General features: G+C 32.5%; 1 protein-coding gene across 12 annotated transcripts in view; it reads left to right on the top strand.

The window, feature by feature from the left end:
- Positions 1-26,921, top strand: part of ClC-c (chloride channel protein 3) — a 137,168-nt gene that overhangs the window by 82,742 nt on the left and 27,505 nt on the right. For 11 of the 12 annotated variants that reach the window (XM_075373899.1, XM_075373898.1, XM_075373902.1 and 8 more), the window contains 5 exons: positions 6,302-6,449; positions 14,747-14,773; positions 21,858-22,201; positions 22,655-22,816; positions 24,462-24,609. In XM_075373899.1, coding sequence (XP_075230014.1) covers positions 6,302-6,449; positions 14,747-14,773; positions 21,858-22,201; positions 22,655-22,816; positions 24,462-24,609 — 829 coding nt within the window. The remainder of the gene's footprint in view (positions 1-6,301; positions 6,450-14,746; positions 14,774-21,857; positions 22,202-22,654; positions 22,817-24,461; positions 24,610-26,921) is intronic. The other variant, XM_075373894.1, reaches the window with a different exon arrangement.

The raw sequence follows: 26,921 nt of genomic DNA on the forward strand, positions 1-26,921 counted from the left end.
GGTCTTCTTCTTGCCCTCGTACTGATCATATTCCACAGTGTTCGGGCCTCGGGATATGCCACTGATGCAGATGCCCCGAGGGACATCTACATCAGTAAAATCGCTTTCCGAAGAAGACTCGGATACCTAATGCTACTACGTAGCCCACAAGAACTAAGCTAAGAGCCTACACTAGTTCGCGGAAGCGCGAACTCCACGCCTAGTTCTACTAATTACTGAGCCAATTTCGTGAATATCTCGTAATTCGAGGCAATATAACAACACAACTTCCCACCAAAAGAGTGTTGATCGCAACAGCGAAATTTGGACCTAGTTCCCTTAATGAACCCAGCCACCGCTAATAACTCAACTTGAGTGCAAAACTAATTACGGACTCCGGTCTGGTCTACCGGGGAGAGGAGAATGAACGCCTACTCCCGCTCAGCTGCATCACGGAGTCCCGCGTGACATTCATCTCCTTTAACCGCCGTCGTAACGCCGCTACACACCAGGGCTAAATGGCATGCAGCCACGTCCCGCCGACAGTGTCATATGCTCATTCAAAATGCCCTCGTCAAAGCGCAACCGCAATCTCCGGAGCATGGAATTCCATGTCCGTTGGCAGCGGCCGCAACTCCGCCGACAGCTTAATAAATCAATTGACACCTCTTATTAAATAACCGTGGCTCGTTGCCGAAGCGCCTACCTTCAGTCAATCAAACTGTCCAGGCGGACCCTAGCCACCCGGGTTCCTATTCTACTAAATTCCCTCGGCGGTCCTGCGTTGGGCGAGGAATTTTAGGAAGCCAGCCATAATCGTCCACTCACTACGAGTCCTCTAGTTGACTCCCAGATCCAAGAAGGAGTTTACTCTCTCAAGTTCCCTACCAACTCTGATACGCTCAGCTTCGTACAGACGTATAGGACATGGTCCACCGTGTCATCGACCCTACACTCTGGACACAAGCTGGAATCAACCAACCTAAACCTAGCTAGACTGTCCCTAAAGGCACCATGTCCCGAAAGAAATTGAGTAGTATACCGATTCGGGGAAACCCAACTAATAGCACGCAACTCCCTAACATTTGGAAAGATACCATGCGTATATCGACCAGTAGAAAAATCATTCCACCTAGTTTGTCAAGAGTCAAAGCCTTGGTCTTTGATTTCCCGCATACGCCCTGATGTAAGAAGGCCTCCCTTTGAGATGTACCGCTGGCTACGTTCCGTAACCAAAAATCTACAGGCTTCATGCCGACAATCACAGTAACTGCCTCTCGCGAAACAGTCCTGTAACCGCCGACAACAGCTAACAAAAGAAGACGCTGGGCTCGTAAAAGAATGTTCCTATAACTTTGGAATTGCAAACGATGAGCAGCGGATGCAGCGTACAACATAATGGCTTCGCAGACACCTTTTTTTTAAAGAATACGCATGGTGCGGTAATTCAACCCCCAATCGGGATGGATAACCTTACCAACGCCGAAGAAAGCATCAATAGCCTTCTTCGCCACAAACTGGAGGTTCTCCTTGAAGAGATGCCTCTCATCAAGGATAACACCCAGATACTTCTGAACGGTGACATACCTAATTGGAAGGCCGTCCATCACAACCCGCGGATGGCGGGTTGCAGCTAGCCGGCCCTTCAGAAACATCATAGTGGTTTTCTCCGCACTGAAAACCATCGTATGCTGAAGACTCCACAATCTTAGCACCCTAAATGCTTGTGTCGCTCATGAACTCAATCTCAGCACGCGAATTGCCCTCTACCAGCAGCAGCCCATCGTCGGCATAAGCCACGATGCGACAGCCGCTGGACATCCGCAATCGCATGAGAGAGTTAAACTCTACGACCCAAACGAGTGGACCTAGAACACTGCCCTGTGGACAACCTTTAGACAGGGTCTTTCCTACCTCAGAACTGCCGACACGAAGTACGACAGTTCTACCGCTGAAGTAGCTTAAGAGAGTTCTAATCTCGTCTCGCGTGCAACCACGCTTCTACAGCTGTAACAAGGCTGAGGGCCACCACAAGTTGTTGAACGCCCCGGATGTGCCCAAGAAGACACCGAGTACATACTTGCACTCGCTGCCTGAAGCCAAATCCATAACTCTAAGAAGCGCGTCCTCTGTGCCCTTACCGGGACGGAAGCCATACTAATCGTCCATCAGCATATGGTTAGAAGTTAACCTGCTATTGATGCGAAGGTACAGGACCTTCTCGAAAACCTTACCTACTACAGACAAGAGCGTCAGAGGACGGTATGAGGAACTGACAGTGGGCTCCTTGTCGCCACCCTTGAAAAGCAGCTTCAAAACACCTCCTTTCCAACAAGCTGGGAAGTGCCCAGCAAACAGCAACCTATTGAAAACCCTAGTCAATATACCAAGAATAACAGGCAGAGTGCGAACAAGGAGTTTCACCGTGATACCATCATATCCGGGGGCTTTGTTCCTAGCCAGGCTGCAAATTACTTGGCGGACTTTCGTTTCAGTAATTTCAGCAGACACAATGTCAGAATGAAAACCAGCAACTTCCTCTCGGACTCGTCGATGATACGAGGTCTCACCAACCTCGGTATCATCTGGAAGAAGATCGTCCATCAAATGAGTAAGGATACGATCTTTATCAACAACAACACCATCTCGGGTCGAGAGAACCGACAGAAGAATGTCCTTTCTCCGCTTATGACCAAGAACTCTATAGACAACACCCCATGGATCCTTATTCCCCTGCTCTTGAACAAAAGAGCGCCAGGAATCACGTTTTGAAGACCTAATTCTATGAAAATACTCGGTCCTCTTCTGACGATGCTCCGCAAACAGGATTGCAGGCCGATCAGGATCGTTAGCACGTTGTGCGGCTCTCCTGAGACGGCCCACAGTCTGTTTTATCGCAGTCAATTCCCGAGTCCACCATCCAGCTACTCTCTCTCGACCCGTACTTCGGAGGATAGAGCGTTCAGCGGCTTCAACCACCGCAGAAGAGAAATTCCTGCCAGGTCGTCTAATCCTGGACTTCGTCCAGGATGCGAGCGAAAACCCGCAACCTAGCTGAAAGAATGTTAGAAAACTTTGGCCAATCCGCCCGCCTGTGCAGGAAGCGTCCCTGCTGAACAGGAACGTCCACCCTAAAGACATTACGCAGCCCACCTATCCAATCAAAAACAATTAGCCGATGATCGTTTTCGCAGTCATCGACTACTCATCAATTAAGAATCCTACCAGGGATGTCCTTCTTACCAACATCAATGTTGATGCCACCAAAGGCCCCCCGCAAACCAACTGCACCGGCGAAGGTTGGCAACTCGTCGGCTACATTAAAAACATCGAAATGATGCTGCGCAATGAAACCTTCGATTCACCGCTGTCATCCGTGACCCCACTGTGCCAAAGAAGCGATTTGGTGTTCGCATCTACTCCTATGAGAATAGGACGACCCGCTAGCAGCCTAATAATTCTATCCCATCTTTCCAAATTAAGTTCAGTGGGATCCATGTACTGAAAGTACGAACTAACAACAACCAGGTCTAGATCATCCACGGCAAGCTTAACAACGGCGTGATGCGTGTCAGAGGCCTGCCATATGAAGACACTATCTATAGACTTCCTGCACAGAACGGCGGAATTTGCTATCACTAACGTAGAACTTAATACAGCCTGAAAAATCTGGCAGATCACCACCCTTGACCACATACGGGTGTTGAAGAAGGAGAACATCGAGACTCCGTTTCTCGACAACCTCACCTAACTCTAATTGGACTGCATAGGCGGCACCCTGGTCGTTTAGTTGACCGAACCTAACCATCAAGAGCGTTGAAGTATATCTCAACCGCTCTTAAGTAACAACCGTACTCCTTACTATTCACCGAGTGCCTATGACTTTTGCGCAACCTTTTACAGTTCACGCAAGACGGAGCCTCATTCTTTTGCGAACAGTCGTCACGCCTGTGGCCCTCCTCGCCACAATGCGCGCAGACCGACGCATACCTACAGAATTTGGGCCTGCGGCCGAAACGACTACATTTAAAGCATCGCTGCACATCAAGGTATTCCTTTTACGCGACAGGATGCGAAGTCCAGAAAGATTCGTCCCTCCGATATTTCTGGTGGAGATCAGCGCCTAGCTCGAAAACACCGTCATACCGCGGGGCATCACGCTTCCCAGTCTTGAAGACCAGCCTACACTGGTTTTTGAACGAAGCCTCGTCCAATTTAGTGTTTTGCTCTCCGATGAGAGACAAAACCTCCTCATCAGACAGACTCCTCTCAATGTCATAAACTATGACACGGGGCCTTTTCACGCTTGGGGTCAACTTTGACCTCAAGCTTCTTTACAGCCGGAAACTCTGTGATGACTCGAACAGTCTCCTTGTTGTCAGCAACCACTACCAACCCTTTGCTGGTCTCCTTAATGTCCCTAATGCGAAGCTCCTTTTGGTTACCACGAAGAGCAACCTGAAAGTCACGTTTAAGGTCCTTGCTCGTGGTCTTTGAGCCCTCAGCCTTGTTAACAAAGATGACCTCTGGCTTCTTAGCCACCTTGCTGGCTTCTCGCTTGTCTTTTAGAACATCGGCGTAGCGCTTGGGCTGCGCCGGGGCCAGGGGAGCTTTGGTTACCACCTTGACCTCCTTGGGCTTGAAAGCCAAGGACTCAAATCCGTCCGCTAACGCTGCTATGGCTTCTTTCAATGTCGCGGCAGCATCGTCTTCCTCATTCCGACACTGACACCTCCGTGAAGAGAGAGAAACTCTAACAAGTATTCCAGATACCACTCAGATTTTGGTCAAGCCCACAAACGTGACAACTGCCCCCAGCAAGATGGGCAGCCGGAGACCCTTACATTCTCCTGTCACACTTCGCACCTCTTGGCCGCTGTTGGATCGATTGATTGCAATAGCACTGGTATGGCAAAAACCCACAGATTACTGCCCTCGCTCTGAGAACAGCTCAAGAGGACTAAAGGGAGCAACCCTTTTTTCGTTTCACTTTATTGACAGTCGAGATGTGCAATGTAAAAGGAACAACTTCTCCGTTTTGTCATGTATTCAATTGTTGGCACACAACTCCTTGTGTAAGCAGCTCTGCTCCACTGCGGTGCAGTTCAGTAAGTCTCTTCACACAACACCGTTTGAGTTTTTTAATGTACCTAGCAGCTTGACCTCAATGTCCAGTACTCCAATTTTCTTAGCCTTCAGTAACCATAAAAATTGTACATCGTTCACAGTTTCTACAAACAGTCCTACAGCGGTATAACTAACCTTCTTAACCAGTCCTCCAGCGACTTCTGTAATGCCTCGAGCTATCACGAATGGACTGATTTTGCCAAATTCTCCTTCCTTCCTTATAATAACCAAAAATATTGGTATCACTGCACTTCCTTTCGGTTCAAACTTGACTGTTGGAAAAGAGTACTAATTTTTATTGAAGAAGTAAATGATAAAACTTTGTTTATTCCACTCTTCAAGATTATCCTGACTGATTTGGCATCAGGATATTTTAAATGTACGAGTGTATATTAGTATACATTACTTATTTTTTATGAGACTTCCATTTTTTTCTTAGTTTTGGTCCAATTTTTATTTACTTTTGAGTTTGTATTACTTGTCACACATTAGAAAGCTCAGCTGACCTGCAGGATAGGGGCAGATTTCTGAACTAGTAACTGGTTTCTTGCTAGCTACATAATCATTCCATGGTCCTATTTCACATCACAGATAGGACTATTAGCATCTATTTATTTGTGCTTTCTAAACTTTGATATATAATACAATATTCAGAAATACATTTAGCAGAGTGAATTTATTAATTAATTTATTTTTTTAATCGTAGAATTAAAAGTTTTCATTTACTCTTCATTAAATTTAAAACTATAAATTAATAGATCTGTCAGTTAGATTAATGTATTTATATACAAACATAATCTGTTACAGCCTCAATATTACATTGATTCCGTTCTTCTTTCATTTGGAAAAATGTAATATAATGACTTAATAATCATCCTATTTTTTTTAGAATTGAATTTATTATTCTTTTTAATATCTACATTGAGATTGTTTTAAAACAATATTCTATATTTTACATGTGCATTTATTGTGATCTCAATAGTCTGTATGATATTTTCATTTTACTCAGACTTCCATTCATCTATTTCATGTTCTTTCCTGTATAGTCCAGATGAACACGATAATGTTATAGCCGATTTCCATACCTCTGTTTCTCTTTGTATAGTATTTTGCTCAGGGAATTTTTCAAATCATTTATTGTTATATTTTGAAGTAATTATTATAGATTAAGAGTTAATTGTTGGTCTTTTTCCAGTTAGCTAACGGACAGCAGCAGCCTCAACAAGTAAAAGGACAGGGTGGACGAAGTATTTCTATTAGCTCCGATGAAGATATGATTGACATTACAACAAGTGGAACTATGTCAGAACGTATTATACAGGATGAAACTTCTTCATCACATTGTATGTATTTTTTTTTTTTTTTTTTTTTAATTTATCGTTTGAATTATAATGAAATTTTAATAAGTTGCTAATTCAGATTGTCATCCATTTTTATTTGCTTCCTGATTCATCCCTCTTTCTTTATAATCAGTATTATTACTGAATTTATTCTTTTTATTATAGTTTGGATCTTGTTCATTGAAGTCCCTGTTTTTTATTCCTTTACTTATTTGCGTTTCATTTGTATCATGACATTATTGGTTATTCTGTGTACATGCTCCTTATACGGTAGATATTTTTAATAATTGCTTGAATTATTGTATTTATTTTATACATAAAATTTGTTTCAAACATTAGTTTTACTTCTGTTGTATTTTCTTAAACGTTAACAATTTTAATGCATTTGTGTAAAAATGACCATTTTTTTTGCTGAGTTGGTCAAATCACTTTATGCTGAGGGTATTAAAAAACTGAAAAGTCAGTGGTCTAAATTTATAAACATTGCAATGTGACTACATTAAAAAAATAAAAGATACCTGAAAAATTGTATATTTTCTTTGTGAAGCCGTGATGACTCTCAGGATGACCCTATTTTATTTATAATATTACGAATGCTAATTATTGAAATTATTATATTTTTTTAAAAATGAATGAACAAGTTATAAAAATTAACTTATAAAAGTAACCAGTTTAATAACTGTTACCTTAATCTTCTAAATATGTTAAGAATTTTACACAAGAGTAGTAAAAATGATTAAATGTTAAGGTTAGTGATAAAGGGTTAAATCTATAAAAAAAAAATTATTTCTAACATACTGTACCCGTTTTACTGCCCTACTGTGATTTTTTTATACATAATTAATCTGCTGAAAATCTTCTGCTAGATTTTAATTTTAATATTTCTACCTTAAAAAAAAAAATAATAAAAAAAAATAATTTAAAAGTATTTTGTGTCTTTTTAATGAATGATAATTGATAAACTGATAAAAAATGTTCTTTACATTTCCTTTTATATTACATATTATTTTATCATTTTAACCATTGGCATATCAATGCCTTATAACAAACAGTATATCAAGCTTGACCTTGCGATTGCAGAGTGTTGCTAATATTGTTAAATAATGGTTATAGTATTGAATGATTGTCGTTAAAACAGTTTAATTTTTTTCTCTTTTAGTAATTTATTGATTATATTATGTGTCCATTACTTAGTAATACATGCTTGGATTTTTAAGAGATTTTACTTTGAGTTTTTTTTTTTTTAAAGTGAATTGTCAGTTTTCTCTTTAATCATTTATTTAAGATTGGATATATGTTTTAATTAGTCTTATCTTGTTGTTATGAAAGGTAAGTGGTGTACAAAATGTTTTGATGAAATTTGGTTGAGATGATGTAATACATTTATATTATTGATCTTTCACTCAAATTAGTATGTCTTTCTTTGAATAAATAATTGTAATACATGGTTTATCCTAAATTAAGGCTTAAGAACTTCATATTGAGATATAATTTTTTTTAAATCTTGAATTTGTTTATGAATAATTCTGATTAAAATTATCTGTTTCTTGATCCGCTTTTATTTTTACTTCTGTCGCTTTTAACTCCTATATGAAACCTTGCTTATAAATTTTTATTTACTTATAACTTTTATACATTGATTTTTGTTTCATGTTTATTGTCTTTAAAATGCCATCATTGTTTGGTCTATATCATTATTATAATCGTACCATGATAGATCATCTGTATATAAATTTCAGCAGATTTAGTTGACAAAACTAATCATACAAATAAATTGGTTTACAAATGCAATATTTCTGGTGATTTTAGTTAGCTGTAATCTTTAGTATTTTTATTTTTATTTTTTTAAGAAAATGTAGTTGTGAATTGTTCAGTTCAATGAATACATTTCATTTGTTGGGACTTCATTGAATACATTTTTAAGATGTTTAAACTTAAATAGTTGATATTTAGAAAAAAATTATAATTGTTTACTTTTATTGGTACATTCAATCCCTTAAATTTAAAACATAGCATTATCTTCCCTCTTAGATAAAATTGTTCAGTTGAATCACATTTATAAGTATAGTTAACAAATTTATGATGTGCAGGTAATTTAAGATATACGAGGTGTGTTCAAAAAGCAACAGGAATTTTGAAATGTCGCAGGTTGTATTAGTCCAATTCTCTGCATTTTTTCGTTGTTGTATTGGTAAACATGTCTGAAAAGTATCTGTACATTTTTAGCCATATTGGATGCTTAGTCTGTTGTCGGCTGTCAAACGATTAACACGTGTTTGGTACGATTGGCAGTTTTTTATGTGTATAAATAATGGATCAGAGAGTTTGTATTAAATTTTGCTATAAGAATGGAATAAAGTGTAGCTATGTTTTAAAAATGTTAAATATTGCTTTTTTGAGTCTGCTATGAGTAAAGCAAGGGTTTATGAGTGATATAAGTGTTTCCAAGAAGGTTGTGAAGATGTTAAAGGTGACGAGCGCCCCGGCACATCAACAATCCATGAAAACATGGAAAAAGTGAAAGAAATGATTATGAATGATCACCGAATCACATTCAGAGTAGTCGCTGATAATGTTGAGATATCAATTAGCCCATGCCATGAAATTTTTTGGGATGTTTTGAGTATGAAATGTGTTACAGCAAAATTTGTTCCAAAATTGTTGCATTTCAAACAAAAACAGCGGCGAATGGAAGTTGCTCAGGAGTCGCTAAATGAAGTCAACAACAATGCAGAACTACTGAAATGTGTCATAACAGGTGATGAAACAGAGTTTTCGGATATGATGTTGTAACTAAGGTTCAATCGTCCCAGTGGAGGCATTCTGGATTACCAAGACTAAAAAAAGCCCATCAAGTACAGTTGAATGTGAAGGTTATGCTTATCGTGTTAAATTTTAACGGCATAGTGCATCATGAGTTCTTGTCACAAGGTCAAACAATCAATTGTTATTACCTACAAGTTCAACGCCATTTGCATGAAGCAATCTGGAAAAAATACCCAGATTTGTGGCAAAACAATTTGTGGCTTTTGCACCATGATAATGTGTCTGCTCTGCTCACACCTCATTGCTTGTTCTTCAATTTTTAGCCAAAAACAACATTGAAATGATACCCCAACCGCCATATTCGCTAGACATGACCCCATGTGACTTTTCTATTTCAAAGAATAAAGAGAACCTTAAAGGGCTGTTGTTTTACAAGCATAGATGAGATTAAAAGTAAATAGCTGAAAGAGCTAAACACTATTCTAAAGATTGAGTTCCAGAAGTGTTTCGGGGATTGGAAAAAGAGCTGGCATACGTGTCTAATATCTAATGGGGACTATTTTGAAGGGGATAACATTAATGTAAACGAATAAATAAAATTCTTTCCAAAAAACAAAAATTCTCTTTAATTTTTGAACACAACTTGTATATGATTAAGCAAAGATTTTTTTTAGAATTCATTATACCTGATTATGTTTCATGTTGCATTTCCCAACAATCCTGAAAACTTTGGTTACTCACTGAAATTAAAGAGTTGCGATCTTGGCTTATCACTCGCAATCTTTACATTTGAAATAAATATATCTTTTGAGTAGTCTTATCTCAATATTATGAAAGGTAAATGACTTACAAAAGTTTTTGATGCAATTTGTTTCAGATAATTAACATTGTTAATCTTTATTTATTAACATCGTTGATATTTAGCTCAGTCTAGTTTATTTATTTATATGAGTAAATATGTACTAAAACATTTGATACCCTGAAAATTACAATAGAAACCTAAAAAATAGCTTTTATGCCATGCTCAATCACAGTTCACTTGGGACAAATACCTAATTTGGCTGCAACTAATGCTTAATTCCTTGTTTCATGACTTCATTTTTATTATACTCTTATTTTTACTACCTACTTAATCCCTTTCCATATTCAGGTTAGTGATATCAGCTAGTATCAGACTTATCTGCATATCTATCATCACAAAAAAAGGGTTGTTGATGTCTATTGGTCAGACTTGTTTGTCATATTGAATTTTTAAACTCCTGTTGCTATTTCTTTGGCTACCTTTACTATTAAAGCATTTTCAAAGAAAAGGCAGCTCTCCTGATTAAAGCCTAACCTTGCATTCTATTTAAACTGTCATGTCTAATAACAAAAGTTTGTGATTTGACCCCTGAATTTTTATCATGCCACAAAACAACCAACTATTCCATGAGACTAACTAATTTGTTTTTGCCTTCTTTCCTTGTCATTCTTTTCTGTGCACACTTTAATATTATATGTACCTTTTTTTTATAATTTCTCACACAAACAACTCCTCATGGAGGCTTTGATTACTTCCTCCCTTCAACATAATTGTTCTGATCTTCCATGTGATGGTTTTCTAAGATTCTATTGCCTGTTGACTTATACCCGTTATTAAATTAAATTGTTAGTCGTAGTGAATCCTTTTCTTAATTTATTTATAATCACTTTCTGGTATTAATTTCAGATATATTTTGGTATTTTTTTTAAGGGCCCTAATTATTTTTTTTCTAATTAGTTATTAGGAAATGGTCACTCATTGTATGGGTTACGTTGTAATAGTCTTCTAACTTCTGAATTTGTCAACTACAGAAGAATTTAACTGTCCTTTTATCAAACATCCAATCGTTCTACCAGTTTATTGCAGTCTTGTTATCTGCAAGAGTCATTTCCTTATTTTATATTTCATGAACTCTGCCCTTAATTAGGTGAAGAACCAGCATAATTCCTTGTTCTCTCATCCTAGTTAATCACTTTCTTAACCAGTTGATGTGTGACTAGTGGGGGAATGCCTTTCTCTTCAGATTTTTACATTGTTGATTCACATTTCTTTTCTTCAACTATTAATTTTTGCCATAACTATTTACATTTAGTCACTTAAGATAGGCAATCTAAATTAGATTTAGTCACTTGAGATAGACAATCTAAACTACCTTCTGAAAGTTACAGAGATGAATTTCATGAACTCCTTGACATGGTCACGTAAGATGGATGATCTAACTAATGTGGCTTCCTCCTATTCTTTCTATTCGGTTCTTTTCTTTTTATCTTTTATGTTTCCTCAGTAACAACAGAGAAATAATAATATATTATCTTAAGGAGGTAATATTTTTTTAATATTATATTATATTAAGTAGATTCAGTACCCACGTACTTTATAGAGGTTGTCTGAAAAGTTTTGAGCCTCAACATGAAGATGGCAGCACTCATCAACAAAAGTTAGGGAATGTAGTCGCGCATGTGTTGAAAAGTACTCATTAAATTTCAGCCATTTTGGACGCTCAGTTGTTTGATAATCATTTGAGTAAGTCATTATGATTGTTTTTGTGAAAATTGAAAAAATTGAAATATCATTCCGTGATTAAATACTTGCATTTGAAAGGCAATACACCTTTGCAAATTAAAACCAAGTTGGACGCTATTTACAGGGACTCTGTCCCATCATTTGCCATCGTGAAAAGATGGGCAGCTGAATTTAAACATGGTCATACCAGCGTGACTGATGATGAGCACTTGAGACAGCCAAAAACTGCAACCACCACAGATATCGAAAAAGTTCACAAAATGGTTCTGGATGACTGATGAATAGGATTAGAGAGATAACAGAGGCTGTGGACATACTGAAAGAATGTGTTTGTCATGTATTAACTGAAGAATTGGATATGTGTAAGTTATTTGGGCGTTGGTTCACTTTGGACCAAAAACGCATATGAATGATCATTTCCAAGGTCATGCTGAAACAGTTTAAGCAAAACAAGTCATATTTTTTGTGTCAATTCATAACTGTAGATGAAATGTGGATCCACCACTAAACTCCTGAGATGAAACAACAGTCAAAACAGTGGACTGCAAAGGGTGAGCTTGCTCCAAAAAAAACTGAAGACGGTGCCATCAGCCGGCAAGGTGATGGCAGCTGTTTTTTTTTTGGGATAGTATTGAAATTTTGTTTATTTATTATCTTTAAAAAGGTAAAACAATAACAGGGCAGTATTACACATAATTACTTGACAAGCTGAAGACAAAAATTGCAAAAAAACAACCACATTTGAAGTAGAAGAAAGTGCTTTTCCATCAGGACAATGTGCCTGCTCACACTTTGATGGTTGCTATGGCTAAATTTCACAAATTACACTTCGAATTGATTGACCACTCACCGTATTCACCAGATCTGGCCCCAAGCGACTTTTTCATGTTTCCTAACCTTAAAGTTTCGCTTGGAGATTTTCATTAGATGAGTAGATTGTTACATACATAAATGCCTGTTTTGCAGAGAAAGACGCCAGCTATTATTTGGAAGGGTGAAACAGGTTAGAGCATCGCTGGAAAAAGTTTATCGACTTGAAAGGAAACTTTGTTTAAAAATAAAACTAATTTGACAGAAAAAATATGTCTTTCTATATTAGGCTCAAAACTTTTCAGACAATCCACATACAAACATTATTAGAAATGTCCCTAGTTTTACTGTTGTACATACAGTATTAAAATGGTTTTCAGTCCAACTCTGTAATTCTTTTTTATAATTATCAATTTATCTTTATGTTATGATTTTCTCTAAGCCTTACTACATGCATTGGCCTAGATATTCACTGCACTATTATTTCATACTCTGGGATGAAGACTTATTTCACTTTTGCTTAAAAAATGCAGTTAAGCTTTATCTAGGCATGAAGTTTAAGCTGAAAATATCTGTGCTTCTTGGCTTTCCACATTTTTTTAATCTGTTAAATAAATTGTATTTATTTGATCTTCTGCTGGAAAAGCAGTAGATGATGGCACTTAAAATCTATCGTTACAGCTTTTGTCAGTTTTAAGATGTATGGCATGATGTGTTCTTTGCCAGAGGAAGGACACAGCATTACCAAGGTCCATCTACAATTATTATGTGCATGTGGTAATAATGAATGGTAGAACTGTGTAGTGCTAGTTAACTGGATGCAAAAATATTTAACTTATTAGCCAAAAACATTTGACTAGTATTATTCAAGCAAAAAATATTGCTTCAGTTTATTGACCACACAAAATTTTTTTGCGTCATTCATGGAACCTGTGATGATAATAATAATATCAAAACTGTATTGCAGAATACTAAAGAAGTTTTAAAGTTTAATCTAAAACAAAGAATTGAAGAATCCTCAGAAAGAGCATTACTCTTTTACTGGAAAATTTTATTGTATTGTGAAAACGTTTTTCTACGCTTTTTAACAATTGTTAAAAAAAAATCTGATGTGGACACCACATGACTTCCTTGTACGCCTATTAAATTAGTTAACACATTTTTTTAAAATGAAAAGTACATAAAATGTTATTTCATTAATAGATTCTGATTTTTTTTTATTATTTAACATAAAATTTTTTTACCATCAAAGGTTAATAAATTATTAATAAATCAATGTATTTAAATTTAAAAAAAGGAGATGAGGTCTGATTCAAACTGTGCCTTCTCCTTATATATAACGTCCAAATATTTCATTAATTAAAATTTAATTTGGCTATAACTTTGGAACCAATGAGAATAATTACCATTTATGATATATTGTTGAAATGCTCTCAATGAGGGCTTATTGCTACAGTTAACAAAAAGTCCAAAATCCAATTTGTTTTTTTTGGATATTGGGCTTTTTTGGACACTTTTGGTTCAGTCAATTGCATTCAAATGGGGAAGTGCACAACTAGATGTTACAACAGTCCTAAATCCAAAATTTCAACATCCTACTGCTAATCGTTTTTGTGTTATGTGGGATACATACATACATACATACGCACAGTTGTACATATGTATATACAGACATCACGCCGAGGCTAGTCAAAGTGGATTCAGGGATGGTCAAAATGGTATTTCCATTGAAATCTGAAAACCGAAATTTTTCACGATCACAATACTTCCTTTATTTCGAACAAGGAAATAAAAACAACAGTTCAGCAGTTCAACTGGGACTTTATCAACCATCTCCCCGTAGTTTTGGATTTAAGTGAATATAACCTCTTCACCAAGAAGTATATAATAAGATATAATAATATATAAGATAGTCAGATGTCAATAGTTCTTTGAAAACTTTGCAGAAGTGTGATTGTGGATAATGGTTATATGTAAAAATATTGTAAATATTTTATTAACTTTTGTATGTAAAAGTCATTTGCATTTTTATTGGTTTTTAACAATTACAAATTAGTTTTTATATTAATCCTTGTAGTTGAATATGAAATATTATATAACCATGCAGTAATTCCATCATTGTAATTTTAAATATGTTATGTTTTTTGACTAATTCTGAATTTCTTTTCTTTATTCAAAGGTGGTGTTTCATTTGGTGGGGTTCCCGGTGAGTCAATGATGATGTGCAATCATTTAAATTGACAAAATTTGTATTTTTTTCTTGTTTGTTTTATCTAACAATTTTTTAATTTATTAATACTTTTGGTGTTTCATTTTTTTAAGTCAGTTTTTTAAAATTTTATTCATCTTTATATATTTTACACTGTTTTTATAATTCAATTTTATCCTTTTTTAAATTTTGTAGTATTGCACACTAACCCTATTATTACATTAAATTCACACATAGAATTATTATATGTAATAAATTTAATTTAGTATTATTATATAAATATAACCCGCCAAATTTGACTATTGGTTAAACTCCTCGTCATCACAAAATCAGCAGATTTTTTGAAGTCGAGAGCTCTGAGGTTCGAGTTCTTGTAAAGGCAGTAGCTTTTATGTGGATTTGAACATTAGATTGTGGATGCCTGTGTTCTTTGGTTGTTGGATTTCAACTAACCACACATCTCAGGAATGGTTGACCTGAGTCTGTTCAAGACTACATGTTTATTAGTACTTTACACTTACATTGCAGCTATAACAGGCCTGGCAAGCTAGTTGCAGTATTTACATTTGCAAATACTTCAACTATATATATATATATATATAAGCACACACACACACACATACATAGAGAAAGAGAGAGAGAGAGCAAAAGCAGGAAAACAAGTTGGAGAAAGCAAATATCTAAATGTAAAGAGTTATTATATGTATAAAAAAAAAATGTTGTACAAATGCATAAATAGTTGTATATTTTTTTTTTATAGATTAATCCTGGTAATCAAATTTTATTTTTTTGCAATATTATTTATCAGTATATGTACCTGTACCTGGTTAGTCGTTTGATACAGACAAGTACAGTAATTTTTTTGTAGAATGTGAAGTCCTTACTTTGGGTGAGATATCTAATGAAGTTGTAGTGATAACAAGTAATAATTGCAATACTTGACACATGCATGCTAATCTGAGTTTGGGTTTGTATGAGTTCTTGCACGAGTCATTTTAGTTGGATGTTTTAATTTAATGTTCCTAATAAATATTAATAAACTGTATCTTAGTTGTTGTCAGACTCAAATTTCACAACTCATCAATACATAAAAAAATGTTTTATTCATAATTTGCTCCTCTAAGCAGTATTGGAAACTGAACTAGAGCTGAACTAATTATAAACGAGACTCCATTCTTTTCTATGTCGTATGTTGTTCACAGAACCTACAAAATCATACTTTCAGTCTGTTAAAGAAAACATACAAAATAATTTAAATCAATTTTATTTTTCTTCCAAAGTTTTAGACCTGGCTTATAATGAGCTGATTATTATTAAATTTGGGCATGTTTACTGGTGTTAACATCATTAATACGTTTAACACTGATGAACAATCCATCAATTATGAAATCAGTTTTGTAGTTTGTTTTTGAATGCTAAAAATGAAGTGTATTTTGTACTTTGACAATTTTGCAGTGTTTTTAGTTAAATGTCGGAAACATGGTCCCTGCTACACAAAATTGTTATGAATAATTTGAATTTTCAAAAAGTCTTTGCACATTGGGCGCGCCCAGGATGATTACAGAGAGCACAAGAATGACCTTTGTTTTAACAATCCTAACATTATATCTGGAAGAAGGGAGCTGAAATATTAAACCATACATGACAGAATATTGGCCTGGGTGCCATGTGTCACATCTGAATTTAAACATTCCTCACAGTACCTTGCCTAATAAAAAACTTAAAGCAGATAGTTTCAGCAAGAATTGTATATACTAGAATGGGCTAGGTTTTCTTTTGGTTAAATTTATGTTCAAAGGCTTTAGAAAAAAAAATGTTTTTTTTTGTAAAATATTGAAAAACTAATTTATATATATTTTTGTAAGCGTGACATTCTAAATGTCATTCACATGGGAAGAATCTGATTACATTCTTCCCCCTCTCACAGTAGACTGGGTGTAACATTTAGAAACTTCTATCTCTTTCTGTGCCTTAAGAAATTACTATGTGAAAATGGCTAAATGATGTAAGTAACTGATTGCTCCAACAATGGCTTACAAGCTTGTTCTACTTTGATAAGTACCAAAGAAATGGAAATGGTTGAAAAATAGTTTGAATTTTTTAGAATTTGTTAAAATATAATTTTTGAAATATAGTTACTTTTTTTAGTAGCCTGACAAAACTTATTTTCTCAACAAATCTTATGTTTCCTATTGTTTTGCTCTTCTGTTTGTAACGTTCTTGTTTAATCTGACTAGCTGGAAGTGGCCTTTCTCCAGATCTTTTTGTCTTGCCTGGTTTTGTTTCCTCTATTACCTTGTAGGTAGATTTCATAAGAAAGCTACCTATTGTAATGGGTACTATGATTCGATTTCTAGAAAATTTCAACATATCATCGCATTTCACATCCCCCAGACCCCAAAACCATCATCAGTTGAAAAGTTTATATATATATTTCACTTTCTTGTGGACACAATAACTGCCGTAATTTTGCGCCAATCATTTTCAAATTGATACATAAAATATAATGGCCCAAAATCTCGGTCGAGTTCGTTAATGAGCAAAATTGGACCATGGGGGCTTTTTCAATAAAACAAAATATTACTATAATTTTCTTATTAAGTAAAATTCTAAATTCATTTAAAGTTCCTATTCTTTGGATAAGGACCTAAAACTTATATAAGTAAACTTTTTAGGTATCACCAATCATTGGCCCAGGGGGTGGAAAAAATGGGGTTTTGAAGACAAAAAAATCATACCTCTCTTAATAGACTCGGTATCAAATCGGGTCCTCTAAACATTACGTAAAACTTTTGTCTGAATTAAGTTTTGATATGACCAATCCTTATGGCAAGGGATGACCAAAATGTTATTGGAATTGTAAGAAGATGGGGTTTGTCGTATAATAAACATGTGAAACTTTTTTCACATGCAATCATTGTCGTATTGAGAAAATTTGTTCTTAACTTTAAGGTGGAAATCTCTTTTATCCCCTACTTAGCAGCAGTGAAATCTACTTCCGCTTTCTGCCCTGCTGAAAGGGATTTTTCAAGTATAATCTTGCTACCATGCTTGTGTCTAAATGTTTGATGTGGTTATAAAATCTCTTAACCGGGGTTTGGAATTTTTCTTGTTTGTTGTTTGATTACTTTTATATGGTTTTTAATCTGTTCTTGTCATTTTTTATCATGTTAAGTCCTTTCCCCTTGTACCATTGTTCTCAAGAATTTTGTTTAGTTTTATTGTTCTGTATTCTCTATATGCGAAGAAAGTAAGCGGTTAGTTATCTGTTAACCTTGTTAACCTAGTTAGCACCTTATCCCCTAGTTAGTGGTTTGGATCTTTGGTGTCACAGCTGGAAGTACTTCAGACAAGTTGAACTGTGTTCTTGTGTTGTTAAGCCATATCTTGAAATTTCTTTCTTAATTTAATGTGCTCTCTTATTACTTAAAAACATGTGAACACCCTCTACGAAGGTGGTATTTCTTCCCTTATTTTAAGCCCCCATATACTGCATTTCCACATTTTCATGTTATTCACTTTCTTTTCTTTTACTTTTCTGTTATATTCTTATCATTTTAGTAGATGTTTTTTTTCTAAACATAAATCATTGTCATATTGGTAAAATTCCTTTCCAGTTGTTTCACATTGATTTTTATTACTTTTATTACTTTTTATTACTACTGTGGATTACTACATTTTTATATTTCAGTGTCAACATGGTTATGTAAGACGCTTTCCTCTTTTTATTGCTGATTTGTGTAACTGTGACTATCTATTTTTTATTAAGCTGTTCATAATATTTTATGTTAGTATAATTTTGAACTAGATAGTCTAAAATTTGATTCAGATTTGCACAATAATAAATCCAAGTCAAAGAGATCGTTAGAGTTTGTATTTCATTGATAGTTTCTTCTAATTTTATTTTTTTTAAAGTAATTTGGTTGTCTTAATTTTATTGTATTTGTGTGTGTGTTGTAAATAAAGTTAATAAGCATGTATTATTCATATGCTTAAAGTGAGAGTGTTTTTGCATATATATAATTTACTAATGTTAATTATAAGCAGCATATTCAATAAATGTTAACTATAAAATATTTTAATTTAAGCGTCATCTGACTTATGTATGTATCTGACTGCTTTTTTATATGTGTATCTGTATAGTGTGTTCTGTATGATGTATAGGGAACTTTGCATTGTATATTGAAACTCTTATTGTAATGTAAAATAAATTGGTCAGTCCTCAACTGTTACTTCCATATTATTAGTGTTATTGTTATTACACTTATTATACAGTATACATATGTACGTATACATATAACTGTGAACTTTTTCATACTTATTGGATTTTTAAAACATGTGACTGCATAAGAACCCGTCATTATGGTAGCAGCTTTGGATTTTAAGAAAATTGTCAGTTTTATAACATTGAGAAAATCAAGTTAGTGTTTTTTTCTTTTTTGAACTGTTTAATTTTTATGTATCGGTAATTTATTGTGAATTAATGTGAATACTTCAATAACTTTAAGTTTAAAGGTTACTTTTTAAATTTTTGAAAGAAAAAGCTATGTTTCCAGCTTTGTTTTTCTTCCATTATGTACATAATTTAAATGCAATTTTTATTTTAAATTTAGAGTAAATTAACGCAAAATTTTACTCACTAACTCAAAAATGTTAACTATCTTAATTGTACTTTTTATTTACTGACTTCAATGTTATGTAATGAATTTAATTTACTATCCCTGTTAATTAATCTTATGAATTTATTATTTGTTACATTTGTTTTATTATTATTTTATTGATGTATATCACAAAATACACAACGTTAATACATACTTAATCTGTGCAAAATATATCTACAATATTAAAAATATTTTTCAAGCATAATACATAGTAAATGCAAATATGTGTATTAAAAACATTCCCTTAACAAAATGCAATTGCTTCTGCATGCAAGACTGAAAACAAAGCAAAAGTAATGTAATGGTGATAATTTAGATTTAGTGATAATTTCCAATAGATTTTTTAATTTCATTAATGTTATTCGTATAATTTTAGTCATAAAAGAATTGAAATATAAATTAATAATTTGGTAGCTTATTAAATATTGTATTAATCTTTAATATATAAGATGTGTTAGCCCTACTGACAATTGCACTGAACTTTTTTTAATATAAATATAATTTATTTTTCAATTTTTTCCATTTCAGCTGCTTCAAGAGAAAACATTTATGTTTACTTACACACACACACACACACACACACACACACACATACACATGTACACTTTTTTTCCAAAAGAAGTCTGTTTATTGGATTGAACATTGTATAAAATATAAAATATTTTATACAATTTATAATATTATAATTATAATATTTTACAAAATATTTTATTTTGTATTTGTATAAAATATTTTATAAGAATTGTAGGAGTTTTTATAGTTAGTTGATCAGACTTTTAAAGACAGTTATTGTCAAACATTATAAGACTTGAAAAATTAGATGAATAAAATGGTAAGATCTAAATCTAAAATAACAGTAATTTATATGCTAAATTTTCATTTTAATTTAGAGAAATATGAATTTTTCCCCCACTTTATGCACAATATCTGTTGGCATGTAAGATGTGAATTGATCTAATTTTATTAGATCCTAACATAAATTTGAAAAACGAAGTTCTAAAAAAGTTCAAAGTAATTTTTATTCTAACTTTTTTTAGAAAATAAAAAAGTAAATATAATCATTAATAAAAAAATAACTCCGATTCAAATAATATCTGTAATAATAAAGCAGGTTTACACAAAATAAAATGTAATGAAAAAGATTGTGATTAATTTATACAGAAATTATTGAGAGATGTTTTAAATAACACTTACAGGCATACAAATATGATTAACAAACTTCCAACTATGTAGTTAGTTATTAGTAAAAAGATTACACATAAATTTTTATATGTCGAAAACATATCAATAGTTGAAATTTTAATATAAAATCATAATTTTGTATTATAATATTACCCAATTTTTGCAAAAATAACATAAAATTTGAAAGTTATAATCTGATAAAAGAAGTTGAACATGATAAATTATTACGAGTTTTAATTTGTGGTTGAAAAAAATTTTTTTTTTCTATATTTAAAAAACTTTTAATCAATTAAATATATATTTTATTCACCTGATGAAGAATTATCTACTAGGTCAATCCATTTGAAGTGACCCAAGGGTGGTTGCTTGACCAATTCAGAAAAAATTGAAACTTATCCACTTATTTCCTACATGTCTCAGGACCTTAATTTTTTATTTGAGCAGTTTACCTGTGGCGGCCACTTTTGTTATGGTGCGCACACATATTTTTGTAATTGTAAGGGTTTACAAAAAAATCATAACTAGAAAACTATTGGTCCTGAAAGGATGAAACAAAAAACAATTTAATCATCTTTTCTCAAAGTAAAAGATTACTACAGTGGTTTATTTACCTGTCTCTCTTATTTCTATGAGAAAATTACTAGTAAAGTTGAACATGAAAAATGGTGAAATTTCACTTTGGTTATTTTTTTCAAGAGGCAGGGATGGCATACACAGTTTGAATTTTTTAAATGTAGGTGTACATGTTAGTAGTTTTACCATAAATAATATTAATGGTGTTATACTTACTCCTAAATTTTTATGAATTTTTAAAAAAATTTGAATTTAAAAAAAAATTCAAATTTGCACAACTTGCAGTGTTTTTGTAGATGTTTATGGCAAATAAAAAAGTTTCTTGTGTTTTGTACTAATAAAAAAGTTATGGCCGCCACAGCTAAACTGCTTAAATAAAAATTTAAAAAAAAATATATTTTTAATACACTGAAATATGTAGGAGATAAATGGGTAAGTTTCTCTTTTTTTTTGAGTTGGTCAAGAAACAACCTTATGTTTTTTTGGGACACTTCAAATGGATTGACCCTACTTCACTATATAAACACTAGTAAAAAAAAATTTTTAATTTTTTTTTTATTAACAAATTTATAATGATTTAAAGGAACGACATTTTCAAGTAATATAATATTAAATAGAATGAATGGTGTAGTTATTTCATAATTTTTGTTATTATTTATTTATAGATACTGATGACATACCTGGTATCGGGCAGTATGATGATTTTCACACTATTGATTGGCAGCGTGATATTGCAAGAGATCGTATGCGACATAGGTACATAGTTAAACGGAAACAAAAATCTATATTCGATCTAGTAAAAGGTGCACATGATGCTTGGTCAGGTTGGTTATGTGTATTATTGGTTGGGTTGGCCACTGGTGGAGTCGCTGGTATTATTGATATTGGTGCATCCTGGATGACTGATCTTAAGTATGGTCTTTGCCCTCAAGCGTTTTGGTTAAATCAAGAACAGTGTTGCTGGTCATCTAATGAAACATCCTTTGATGATTTAAGAAATTGCTCACAGGTCAGTTTAAATATTAATTAATGTTGTACAGAATACTAGACTCATTATAATTCAGTGATTGTATAATATTATATGTAAATAAATGTTTTGTTTTTTTTTTTTAATTTGAAAGTTAAAGCCATATTTTAAATAAATGGAAGATCGAATGTAGTAGTGTGGGTTTTTGCTTGTTAATGTTTGACATCCTGTTTATTATTTTAATGTAGTTATTACTGTATTTTCTGTAAAACATGCATTTTAAAATTTAGTGATAATGTAAATATAAGAAAAGTTATCCGGATGACTGTCATAATGTTTTTACCGTTTTCTGTATTTATATTATAATTTAATTACAGCTATTATCATTTACAATTTAAGGCGCCTTACATGATTTATGTCATCTATTCAATTTTTTGTTTGATTCATATATCAAAATAAATTTATTTATTGAAGCGTTTGGTTTTTGATTTTCAGTGGTTGATGTGGTCTGAATTATTAATTAAATCAAAAGATGGTGCTGGTGCCTATATTATATCATATCTGTTTTATATTGTTTGGGCACTATTATTTGCTTTTCTGGCAGCTGCTCTTGTAAGAATGTTTGCTCCATATGCTTGTGGGTCTGGTATTCCTGAGGTATGTTATCTTTTTATTAATAAGCAATTAATATATTTATTTATAAAATAATGTAATATTGTAATAATGTTATATTTTATATCGGACTGTTATAGCAATATTGCAAAGTTTTATTGATTATTAGATCAGTAATTCTGAAATCCTTGTATATATTTAATATCTAGACATAAAGGTCATATTTTATAAATATAATGGTTCTTATTTTTATATGTATTAGGTATAATTTTTGTGTTTGCCAATTTATAAAATTGTGGTTTTCATGCTCCTCATATGCTTTATTAGTGCACATTTTAATTGAACAGACAAATTAAAAAAAAAAAAAAAAAAAAATAGCGCTATTTTAATAACAACAGTGGCACTTATATAAAATAATACAAGGTTATCAGTGGAAAAATAAGCTTCATTGTTAAATAAATACTAAATCACTACCATCTTCATTGTAATTGTGTTTATAAGAAGTAAAACATAAATTGAAAAAAGCATTTTAAATCTGCTAGAACCTAAAGTGTGCACATACTGTATTCAATCTCTATCATTGTTTTTTTATTTTAAATCTTCAATTCTAAGCATTTTTTTAGACAATTTGTTTTGTTGCAGGTGTTATCCCACCAGGAATAACATCTTATATTAGTTGTATTTTTTTTATGAATTCTATTTAAAATTGAATGTAAATGAACTAGAGAGAGAGAGTGAGTGATAGGAGAGTATAAAATGTCATGGTGGATATCATATTTTTAACAGCTTCGGTTATGAAGGAGGTTCTAAATTACTCCATATGTTTTTTGTGTGTTTTTAAATCTATTTTCAAGCCTCTTACTCCTTACTAAATGGAAACAGTTTTTAATCTAGATTTTCTTTCTTTCATTGTATATTTATATTCCTAGTTCATCCGGTTACAGTAATATACATTTATGTGAAAACAGATTTCAATGATTCACCTATTATTTTAAAGTATATAATAACAGAAGTGTGAAGAATGAAGAAAATAATACGAATATTAAAAAGTGTTATTACTAGGATAATTTAAAAAAAGTAGAGATTGCTGCTCACAGAGAGTATTTCTATAAAATAATGGCATAACAGCTTTCAATTAGCATCTTGTTTTCTGTGATACTGATAATTCTTTATAAAAATCGCAGATTGAAGAAGTTACAGAGAATTTATATTAAAATATAAATTCTTTATCAGCAGAGCCGTTATTAGTTTTACATAATATGTTTTTCTTTAATTTTATAAATAAGTAAAACCATTTAATAGAATTAATTTAACATGTCACAATATAAGTATAACAGAATATTTTATCTAAATACACAATGTTGTCTTTTTTTTAGCTTACAAACTGTTTATTTACAACTAAATATTAATAAAAATATTATCAAACATTTTAATTAGCTGTTAGTATGTAACATAATGATCTGTTGCTTGTGTATAATATTTTTATTGTTGCCTATGATAATTATTTAGTTTCTTAGTCTTATTTTTTTCTACTTTATTTTAACCTTGTTATTTTATTGAATATATTAAATCATGAAATACTAAAAAATAATTTATGTTTAATTTATTTAAAGAGATAAAGCTATGTTGTCAAGTGGTATTGGGTAATTAATTCAGAATGTTTAAAATTCATTGTTTTTTTTCTTTTTAGATTAAAACAATTTTAAGTGGTTTCATCATCAGAGGCTACCTAGGTAAATGGACATTAATTATAAAATCTGTTGGTATTATGTTATCTGTTTCTGCTGGTCTCAGTTTGGGAAAAGAAGGTCCGATGGTTCATATAGCTTGTTGTATAGGTAAGTAGGAAAACACCAAAATATAATTTGTGAAACATAATTGTATAAAATTAGTGAATAATTGTATGACATATAGCAGTTAATGATTAGTAAAGATACAGATTGTGAAGTTCGCTCTTTAATTACATTTTGTGATTGTTATGGAGATTCAGTAGATTATTGTGTAGATAGTCCTCTTTTAATTACTAATATTTCATTTAATGTATTTTAACATTTATTTTTTCTATCAAGAAAATTATTCTGTATAATAAGACACTGACTAATACAACCATGTCAGGCACTTCCATGAGTATAGTCATGCACTATGGCCACTTCTAGCATGATCTATGTTATGTCTTATCATGAGGTATGTTTCATTTTGTAAGTGAAAGTGTCCAGCTTTTTTTTTAATTTTAGTGAAGAAGATGTGTATGTTTTGATTAGCTGAAACAATGTTGAATTGTTTTCATGATTCTTTTATTAATTTACTTGTTTTAAATGGCATGAACTGTTATGGTGATTAGTCATCATGAAATCCTAAACATGCAGTGAAGATGTATCTAGCATTTTATCTAGTAATCTATGGAAACTGTTTACTTAAGTATGATTTCAGCCATTGTTATTTTAAACTTATTTCACAATCTCCAATTTCCAGGATGATACTCCATGAAATGTTTCATGTGTTGCAGAACTGTTTACCATTTTTTTTACCATTTACCATTTTACCAGGAATCCTCTATGTTATTCTTTTTTAGCATTACTGTACTCCTAATTTAATATATCACTTGTCTTTACCTGGATCAGATTCCCATGATTTCAATTATCCATGCATATAATTATAAAAATATATTCAAATATGCATTAATGATAAAAATAAGATATTGCTGTAAATATTAATTTTCATAAAAAATTCTCAATGAACTGCAGAAAAATTAAAATCAGTTTATAGACAGCCTTTTATAATATTTTAAGAATAATTAACTATTAAATTATTAACATAAAAAACTTATTTTCTCAGATTTATTTCTTTTTTAACAAAAGAATTGTATAATTCAGTTTTAAAACATAAATTTGATTGTATATGTTCCTTTTTATCACTGCGTTAAAAAAGTATCATTTTATTAATGGAGTAGACTCTATAACGACCTTTTCTAAACGAAAACTTTTGTATAATGAAAGAACTGGCCTGTCCTTTCTCAATTCCTACACAAATCAATATATTTTTGGCTCGCTGTATGCAAAAAAAAAATTAAAATTTCTATAACTTTTCAGTACAGTACACCTCCCTTTGCTTCATATGTATGTTGGCCTAAAAGAGATAATGTAATATAACCCATGAAGTGGTATTCTAGTGCATGCAATCCTTGTTAAAAAATTGTTGGAAATTTATTGCTTGTCTTAACTGTTTTTTAGATAATTTATGAATAAAAATACTGTATTAGTGCAGTTATTTCTCATAATTGTCTTGCAACAAAAAACTCAGGATACCATATGGATATGTAACAGATTACAGTCTCATCTCTTTTAAAGTTACCATTATTATTGTAGTGATACAGATATAGTAGTTAGCAGTAGCACCTTGTAGCTAAAATTAGTGGGGGGTGCTGTGCTAGAAAAAATTTTTTTCTGGGCCTTTTTAAGGCCATGGTTAAAGTTTTCTGTAAAATACAGGGATCTAAATAAAATAAATCAAATAGAATAGCTGGAAGCAGGATACTAATCTAATTCTATACTTTATCACATTCAAAAATATGGTACACTGTTTTTAAGCACATTGTGCTTAAAAACCGTATTCATTTAACCAAACCAAAAATAAAATGTCAATAAAGATAATATTTTTTAGTATTATTAGATAATAACTTGTCCGCTTAAAAATACTATAGTCCAGTGGTGCATAATTTAAATTTCTATTTACACAGAAACAAATACATAATTAGTTTTTACTAATTAATTTCTCTTTCGCCCTTCCAGCGTGATTTTGGACAGATTTGGCAATCAAAGAGTCCTTGCTCCGGCCATCTTCTGATCACTACTGAAAAAACAACTAAACCACTTTCATATTCCTTCCACCGACTAAACTAGAAAAGGGAATGAACAAGGAACATTCCATACACATGGAGAGTAAAAAAAAAAACTACCTTCCACCAGCGTGCCAGGGTCAGCATTACAGAACTGACACTCTCTCTCCCTCGCAGCCTTGTGTACAGCTTCCTATACATGCATGCGCCCCAGAGCCAAAAACCATGCCATTGGGATTGAAGCGCAAAGTTCCATACAAAGATTTTTGTATCTTTTTCATAAACTGGGATGATATTACGCTTTTCATACTGACA

The sequence above is a fragment of the Lycorma delicatula genome, chromosome 8 (genome assembly GCF_047948215.1).
Source record: "Lycorma delicatula isolate Av1 chromosome 8, ASM4794821v1, whole genome shotgun sequence".
Taxonomy (NCBI): Eukaryota; Metazoa; Arthropoda; class Insecta; order Hemiptera; family Fulgoridae; genus Lycorma; species Lycorma delicatula.